Consider the following 9,054-nt stretch of genomic DNA (forward strand, 5'->3'; position numbering starts at 1 on the left):
TAATTGTAAACTGTGGGGTAAGAAGGCAGGACAATGATCATTTGCTGTGGCCTTGAAAGTATGTTACACATCTTTCATATTTCGACCTGGGTCACCACTCGGTGCTGTCCGCAGCCATGGCCATGGCCAGGTGGCCGAGTTCACGGGCAGTGAGCAGAATTTCAGATCCTTTATTTCGGGGCCGTTCTCCTGTTATACCCCATGATTCTTCCCCAGTCCTCATGGTCAGAGTCCTTTATTAACATCTGGAGAATGAGGCCCTGACACGTGGAATGCTTTATTGAAGGTGTTTGATGGCCCAAGTACCAGCTCCCCACTGCTGGCCCAGCTCTGTGGGGACGAGAAGCCCCCACCCCTCCGCTCCAGTGGGGACAGCCTCACCTTGAAGCTGAGGACGGACGCGGGTCAGCAGGGAGGTGGCTTCCTGGCCAGCTACCGGCAGAGTAAGTGCAGCTGTCCGGGTCTCAGACTCTTGATGAAACAGGGAGAGATGTGACCTGTTGGTTTGAGCACTTGAAATTAATCTTAGCTCCTTGTTTATGTGAAAACTGAACTCCTTTTGAGGGGAAATGCACGTATAGCCAAAGCGTTTGGGAAGCTGCGTCCTCATGGAGGGTGACCGAGCAGATGTGTCCAGCTCAGGGCCCGCGTGGGTGGTGCCCATTTCCCATCACGCCCTGGAATTGTCTTTCCTGACGAGAGCGATTCTGCACCATGGCATGGGCCCTCACCGCCTCCGCCCCTCTCCTGGAGAGAAGGTCCTGCCCTTGCAGAGAGGCCAGGCTGCCCCTGCTTTCCCCATGCATAATGGACAAAGGGACAACGATGGGAGGTGGTGACCTCAGCTCTGTGCCCACTCTGCCTCCATGGCTGCCCTCCTCCTCTCAGCTTCCAAGTTTTCATCTAAAAGGAGGAGATGGAATTAGACAAGCTCCAGAGCTCCCTCACACTGTAGAATTAAATGCCATTTGACATTCATTTCAAAGTGGGCATTCAAGAAGCAAGGTTCCCTTAATCTTGCTCTGTAATACACACTTCACAGTTCTTTGCCCCACTAAATCTGAATGAATCCAATTTTGATAGGCTCTAGAGCTGAACTTGACCAAACATTTGAAGGTGTGCACTGACTGGCATCTGGGGTGTGGCTGAATTCATGGTTGGAAATATGGGTTTTAGCAGTTTGCAGCTTTGCTTTTCAAAAATGCATCCTTAGGACATGAAAAGCTTTCCCTATGCAGTCAGGGGTCCTGGTTGAGCCCTGAAGGTGCACCTAATTGTATAATGGATGATTTGCTTCTTGGTTATGGTCAGAGTGCTTGTTGCAGGATGCCTCCTTTTCTTTTTATCCCTGTGTATTTTTTCCCCATAATTGCAGGACCTCGAAGGAGCAGGTCAGTGCATGTGCGCTGCAGACCCTCCCTGGTAACTGTAGCACTAACCAAGGAGATTTTCTGTGATTTCCCAGCCAGCTGCAGCCGGGCTTTGCAACACTGGGAGCAGCCCAGGGCCCCCTGGGATATTCCTTCCTCTCCTTTGTTCACCCTTGGCCCCGAGGCCTCCCTAGGAGCTGTAGCTTCTCACCTGTGTCTCAAACAGCAGAGTTTTCCAGAAATCCTTTGTATACAAAACTGTGACCTAAAAGGTGTCACAGAGAAGTGGCTCGAGCACCCCACTGCCTAGCATGGGAGGCTTTCCAGGAGCCACAGGCATTTGCGTTTCAAACCGGAGTCCACTCGTTGTGTTGCCACCAAGTCAGTCCTGGAGCAGAGCAACTCACTGCAGGGCCTGTGCATGGCCTCCACGTCCCCACCCATCCCTGCAACCACAGACCCTTCAGGGGTGGCTGGAGCTCACCGTGGCTGGGGTGTTGGGAGGTGGCCTCCTGGCCAGGGCTCATCATGCTTGGAGGGACCCAGGGTGGGTTTGTGGGAATGCTACTGGGGAGCAGCTGCCTGGCTAGAGGCTTGCTCCTATGGAAAGTGTCCTTTCCCCTTTCAGCCCTCCCACCCCTCTCCCTTCTGCCCTTTCTGGGGAGCAGTCTGAGGCACAGCTGGCCTTCTTGTGGGCTCCCACCATTTCCCTATGGCCTTAGTGCTCTCACAGCACTTTGTGCTCCTAAGCTGTTGGGTTTGAAGGTCAGATTACTATCCCCTTCCGAGGAGCAAGTGAGAAAAACAGCAGCACAGAAATCTGAAGCGCTTCCCTAGCAAACAGGCTTGTGGGTCTCTGAGCAGCCGAGACATCCTGCCCCCACCCCGTCTTCGCTGCTCAGTGCCGGGTGCCTCGGAGTCGGTGGGCTCGGCAGGGGAGACCCCTCCCTTGTGACGGTGCTGCACCTGACATATACACCCGCTGGAGAGATCATAACCTTGTGGCTGTTTCCCCAGCCTGCGAGGACGTGCTGACTGCCGGCCGCCCCCATGGCATCCTGGAGAGCATTGGCTTCCCCGCGCCCTACCTGGCCAACCAGCGCTGCAGCTGGACCATCCGCGCACCGGCCGGAAACACGGTCAACTACACCTTCCTCGCCTTGGAGGTGGAATACCATCCCAACTGCTCCGCAGACTACCTGGAGGTAAGGAGCCGCATCCACGAGCTGGGCGGGCAGTGGTCTGGGTGGGCAGCGGTCCAGGCGGGCAGCGGTCCGGGTGGGCAGCGGTCCGGGTGGGAAGTGGTCCGGGCGGGCAGCGGTCCGGGTGGTCCGGGCAGGCAGCGGTCCGGGCGGGCAGCGGTCTGGGTGGGCAGCGGTCTGGGCGGGCAGCGGTCCGGGCAGGCAGCAGTCCGGGCGGGAAGCGGTCCAGGCGGGCAGTGGTCTGGGTGGGCAGCGGCCCCCCCTCACTACAGCTGCATCCCTGTGATGGCCAGCCTCCCAGGCCAAGTGGGTGGCATCACCTAATCCGGCTTTGCTCCCGCACGGCTCTGTTAACTTATGCAGAAGTAGAGGAATGATTTCTGTTGTTGGTTGGCTGTTTTCATGTTTGTTCTCTATGAAGAAGAGCTCAGAAAATGTTTGGATATCTTGGATTCCATTCAGTATCTAATTTGCCTGATAATAACAATAATTATTTTGATTCTTTTTTAATTTTTAATTTAAGTTCATTTCAGCTCATTTTTCTTCTAGTAAAATGGGAGTTCCTAGTTGTTATGATGACAGACAACCAGTAATGTTTACCTGGCCCTCAGCCTGCTTGAGAATTAGGCAATCCAAAATAGAAACAGTGTGCTTTTCACAATAGATTTATTCTTAAAAAAAGCTCTCTTTGGGTGCAAGGGTCGTTCAGTAGTTAGAATGCCTGCCTTCCATGCAGGAGACCTGGGTTTGGTTCCCGGACCGTGCACCCCCAAAAATAAAGCTCTCGTGCTAATTTGTACATATAACTTTAAGAGCTATAAGGTGCAAAGTTGGACACTTCTTCATCACTTATGTTATTATTGTAAGTATACATATATAGATAATCACATTATATAAAATATTAATTTAGAAATGAACTTCCACTTTCACCCTCCCTACAACAGTTTTATTCAAACTAGTTACACACATTTTGACGTCTGTTTTTCATTGTTAGTGAAGTCATTTTTGAGCCATCTGGCTGAGCTGCGTGCAGCGCACATCTTCACGTCCAGCTGAGCTGGTTGTCGCTGGCCTGTTCTGGGTGGACTCTGAGGTAACAAGTGCCACTTGTGATATGAGGCCACTGTCCCTCTCCCACTGACTGCCCACAGCATGCCCGGCGCCTCTCTCCCATGGTGACCGGTACAGGCCTGCCTGCCATGACCTCCAGCACATGCTGTGTCGAGGGCATATTCCCAGGAAAAAGTACTTTAGTCCTGTAGACCATTGCTCACTTCTTTTCACCAGCTTAACAAAAAAGCTAGCAGCGTTCTCTGAGATTAATATATCTCTTCCAAATTTTTCAAAAGGTAGAAACTACAGTGTGTCCTAATATTTTTTAACCTTGTGAGGTCTGGAATGAGCTTCCCTCCTTTTTGAGGAGGGATAATTTGATTTAAGAAATCTTGCTTTACGTTTATTGAAGTAGAGTGTTGTAGGGACGGCCCAGAGTGGCACATGTGCTTCACGTCCAGGGAGTGACCACCCAGCATGCCCGGCCCACAGCTCTTACCTGGCGGAGGAGCCACGGCCCCTCCCCCACCCCTCCCCCTCCTGGGCACCGGTTCAGCTGCAGAGGGGCACGGAAGGGGGCTGTGTGAAGGTCGGGGGCCCCTCAGGCACCGCTGGTTGCCCTTCCAAGGCTGATCAGTGCAGGTGGGCTCGGCGCAACTGGTGAGCACTGGGCTTACTGGAACTGCCTCTGCCGACAAGGCATGTCTGGCGTTTGCTCCAGACTCTCCAGAAACTGCCGCCAGTCTCACCGTCCCGAGGGTCCAGAATTCTGGAAATTAACACATTTCCCTTGGGGCTTCTGTAGCCTTCATTCTTCTGGTTTCATCTCTTGTGGGTCCCCACACCCACCCAGTGGAGGGACCAGGCTTGGAGCAGGGATGGGACTCAGCGGGGGGGGCACTCCTGTGGGCGCATCTGCCAGCTGCCCCTTTCTCCCCAGCCCCAGCCTCCCTCCCCGCCCCTCCCCACCAGCCCCGGCATCCCCCCCCGTCCCGGCCTCTGCCTCGCTGTGTGCAGCCTGCCTCGGGTTCCTTTGGTGACAGTTCCTGCCTGGCCCGGGCTGGTCACAGCAGGCTGGGCGCTCCCTGGGCCCACCCACCGCAGGGCGCCTCCCAGGAGCTCGCGGGAGCCCACGGGGCAGGGGCGTGGCCATCTCCCTGCCCAGCTGGCCCCACCCGCTTCCAGCCGTGTCCGCCCAGCACGCCAGGCCTGGGTCCCCGGCGGTGGTCTCTCCACACCTTAAAAAGAGACATGGGCCTCTCTGGGCTCCCGCCACACCCAGTGCCGACGGCCCTCGGGGTTTGCTGACCCGTCCCCCCTCCACCCCACCCCCACACCCCACAGGTTATTCCGGGCTCGGGGTCACAGTGATACTTTCCAGGCCTCCTCATTTTCTTCTCTGTTGTTTCCTTTCCCCTTTTTCTCCCCCGCTCCTTTCTCTTTGCCCCTAGCCCCATGTCCTGTTGAACATCCCAGGTCAGCCTCCCCAGGCCTTGGCCCGGCCACACTGCGTCCTGCAGTCCTGGCACTCCTTCTTCCTACCTGGCTGTGGGGGCAGCATGCACAAGGGACAGCCCCACGCCCAGCGTCCCGCCCTCCAGGACAGCGTGCACCCTTGGTGGGAATCGCCCGACACTCCCTCCCCACCTGTCCTCCCTTGGGGGATTCGCAGTCACCGCCCCCTTTGTGGGTAGCCACAGTTCCTGGGAAGCAGCTGGGCTGGGTCCCCCTTACCTGCGGCCTTCTGGAATCACCTGGGGCACCTATGGGCCGAGACCCTCCCCCACCTCATCTACCGCCATTGCTGAGTGCGGGTTTCTCCCCCCAGGCTGCGCCATCTGGGAAAGCTGTGCCCACCTCCTCGAGGAGGGAGGCTGCCTTCGCTTCCCAGCGTCTGCACTCGGACTCGAAGCGTCCTTCCCTTTCCTCCTGCTGCTGCAAGGCCCTGACCCAGGCTTGTTTTCTGGGACCCTGCGCAGTTCCACCCCGCCCCCAAATGCTGTCCCCACCTCACCCCCTCCCATCCCCCAGCCTCCCTTCCCCCAGCCCTCCCCTGGGTCAGGGACTGTGTGTCAAGGGCTCTGGCAGAGGCCATTCCCACTGTCTTTACCCGGCCTTCAGCCAGTGGTTTCTTCTTCGCGCTGCCGTGGAACACGAGCTCTTGCCACGGCTGGGGCAACCCTGGCTGAGGGGCCCTGCGCCACACCTGCCTGCCCAGGGCCCCCAGGGGGTGCTTAGAGCCCCTGACCCTCATCCTGGAGGTTAGGACAGGGCCAGGCAGCTGGTCTTCACCGGACCCTCTGTTGGCCTTGGCACTTATCCGCCTCTGTGCCTCAGTCTCCCCGTCGGTAGATAGGGATCACCTTGGGCAGGTGAAAGGAGCTGATGTGTTCCTGAAGAGCTGGAACCCAACCTGCGCAGATAGCACACAGGTGTGCCTGTTGCCGAAGTGTAACTCACAGGAGTTTGGGGAGTTAAAAATCGGTTTTGTTATTCTGCCATTTCCAAGGCTGAGCATCTGGCTGGCCTGACCGAGGAGTGGGGTGCTGGCCCTGCCCTGTTCCCACGGGGCGCCCCACTGAGTACGCACATGCCGGAGTCAAACCACTGGCAGGTGGGAGAGCAGAGCCCGGGCGGGGTGGGGGGTGGGGCAGGCGCTGTCCTGCAGCTGCGGCTGGGGGAGGGGCTGGGGGGACCCCAGAGAGCAGGCCCCGGACTGAGGGGGTTGGGGGACGCCGACCTGCCGGCCCCTTAAGACAAATGCACCCCCGCGTCAAAGGTGACTAGAGGCATTTTACAAGACAGGCACGCTCCAGTGTTGCCAAGGTAAAAGGGGATTCTCTTAGTATAAACATCAGGAGGGGGGGGTCACCTCAGGGGGAGCAAACTCCCGTCCCCCAAGGGGAGGGCTGACCTTCCCCGCCGAGAACTTCCCATGGTTGCGTTAATTCCTGCTGCGAAGGAGGCCAGCCGCAGCAGGGAGCAGCCCCCGCTTCGGGAGCGCTGGGGCTCCTGGGCCCCCGGAGTCCCCTGGACACCACGGGCAGGGCAGGAGCAGGGCCGCCAGCCCTGGCAGATGTGAGAGTGAGGCCGTTCCATCTGCCCCTCCCAAGGCCGGCCTGCGCTGCCCGCCCTCCCGCCTGCCTTACCCCGCCCACAGGCCCTCGCCCCGCCCACGGGCCCTAGCGCCTGCCTTACCCCGCCCACAGGCCCTCGCCCCGCCCACGGGCCCTAGCGCCTGCCTTACCCCGCCCACAGGCCCTCGCCCCGCCCACAGGCCCTAGCGCCTACCTTACCCCGCCCACAGGCCCTCACACCTGCCTTACCCCACCCACGGGCCCTCACCCCACCCACGGGCCCTCACCCCACCCACGGGCCCTCGCCCCGCCCACGGGCCCTCACCCTGCCTTACCCCGCCCACGGGCCCTTGCCCCGCCCACAGGCTCTTGCCCTGCCCACAGGCCCTCGCCCCGCCCACGGGCCCTCACCCAGCCCAAGGGCCCTCACACCTGCCCCATGCAGCCCCTGTGCCCACGGCCTGCCCTACAGGCCGCCCCCCCCCCCCCCCGAGGTTAGCAGGTGAGGGCCCTCCCTTGTCACAAGCACACGTCAGCAGGAAGGCACTGATCAGGGAGCAACCTTTGGGAATTTTGGGGTTTCCGCTCATTTTGTTGGCCTCATTTTCGAGCTGGGAGAGGTTTTCCATGGCCGCTTCTCAGCAGGAAAGCCAGTGCCATGCCTCGCCCATCTGCCTCTGCCGTCCAGGCTCGGTCCTGTGCCCTCAGCGCCGGGTCGGCCCCGTGGGGAGCGGCTGGGGAGGTGCGAGGCCGGGCTACCGGCTGCCGGAGCTGCCCCGCACAGGGCGGCAGCCCAGTGTCCCTGAGGAGCTGGGCTCGGGATTCGCACCCGCTGCCCCACGGCTCCTGTAGCCCCTCGGCGCCCGCAGCCTGATGTAAGTTCCTTTTTTTTATTTTTTGGTGAACGGTGTTGCTGTGAGCGTCCGTGCACAAACCTGTGAACATTTGTTTTCTTTAATATCTTTGTTGTAAACAACAAACACGCATACAATCTTGACATACAAACCTGATGTAAATTATTTAATAAAGAAATAGTCTTAACAGTAAAAACCAATGACAATAAAAAAGGAAACACTGGGGGCAAAATAGGGTTTAGATTAATGCTGCAGCACATTGCCTTATATAATCACATTTTAATGATGTAATTGTCATGTACAATCTAAGGCACATTGAAAGGGTTAGGGGAGTGGTGTAATATTCTCAGTGGGCCAGCTGGGTACCTGACAACCTACAAAAGCATGGCTTTCTGAGTTGGGAAAACAATTGCCAGTGCATCTGTGCATGGCATGTCAACAGGTCCCCAAGAGAAAGCTTTAAAAATACTCATCTTATCATAGCAGAACACAATCATAGCAGGAAAATAGGAAAACAGGGAAAATAAAAATAGTCTACTATGACCTCACTTAGAGAGGTGGTAATTTCCTGTGCTCTAGATATATTTATTTTTTAAATGTCTGCCTGAGAACATTCAGCATGTGGTATAGGACCCCCGCCTCCACGTACGCCCCACTGCTCCCTGAGTCTCGTGGCGGTGACCTTGGGCCCCCTCTCTGTGAGGCAGCAGTCCAGGCCTGGGGCTTTGAGAAGCTCTCCTGGTTCACTGCTCTAGAGGATACTGGGCAGCAGGTCTGTGGTCATCTTCCTGCACATCAATGATTAGAAAACGGGTTTTAAAGCCCAACCCGTGATCTCCCTCTGTGGCTTCTAAACTAAGCGGCTTGCAGAATGCAGACATCAAAGTGTAGGAACAGCCACCGTGGGGCCAGGTGAAAAGGAGACTGAGGGTCCTAGGTGTCCTCTGTTTGAGGTAGCCTTCCCACCCAGAGTGACGCAGACAGTGAGGTCTTTTGATGGGTGTCAGCCCCCCCCCAGGAAAAGCCCAGTGCTTCCAGTGACTCTCATTTGAGATGGGGTCTCACTTCCTGCATGCTCTGTCAGTCCCCCAGGCGGGGGCATGTGGGGCATCCCGTTGGGGCCACGTGGGGGCGGGGCGTGTGGGGCCTCCACAGACTGAGTGGGCCCCAACCCCCGCTATGCACTCCCGCTGTGCTCCTTACTGTTTCTGCTGTTGTTAGGGGCATAACCTCTTGCCACGGGCTCCTGGTTGCTGCGGGTCCCGGGGCTTCTCCCACCCATGGGGGAGCCCCGCGCCCGCCCTGGGCACCGGTTTGGTGATGCCGAAGTTCAGCTGTGGAGCAGGCAGTGGAGGTTCTGGTTTACAGTAAGGTTTGGCCACAGGATCCCCCAGATCGTGCAGAGGGGCCTGGAGCCTGCCCAGCCCCCAGGGCTGAGGCAGTGGAGCTGGCTCTGAGGACCCAGCAGTTCCTACCACCACAGCTCCCGCAACTGAGG

General features: G+C 57.8%; 1 protein-coding gene across 1 annotated transcript in view; it reads left to right on the forward strand.

The window, feature by feature from the left end:
• Positions 1–9,054, forward strand: part of LOC143682890 (cubilin-like) — a 247,417-nt gene that overhangs the window by 84,649 nt on the left and 153,714 nt on the right. The window contains exons 25-26 of the mRNA XM_077159299.1: positions 287–443; positions 2,388–2,575. Coding sequence (XP_077015414.1) covers positions 287–443; positions 2,388–2,575 — 345 coding nt within the window. The remainder of the gene's footprint in view (positions 1–286; positions 444–2,387; positions 2,576–9,054) is intronic.

The sequence above is a fragment of the Tamandua tetradactyla genome, chromosome 1 (genome assembly GCF_023851605.1).
Source record: "Tamandua tetradactyla isolate mTamTet1 chromosome 1, mTamTet1.pri, whole genome shotgun sequence".
Lineage (NCBI taxonomy): Eukaryota > Metazoa > Chordata > Mammalia > Pilosa > Myrmecophagidae > Tamandua > Tamandua tetradactyla.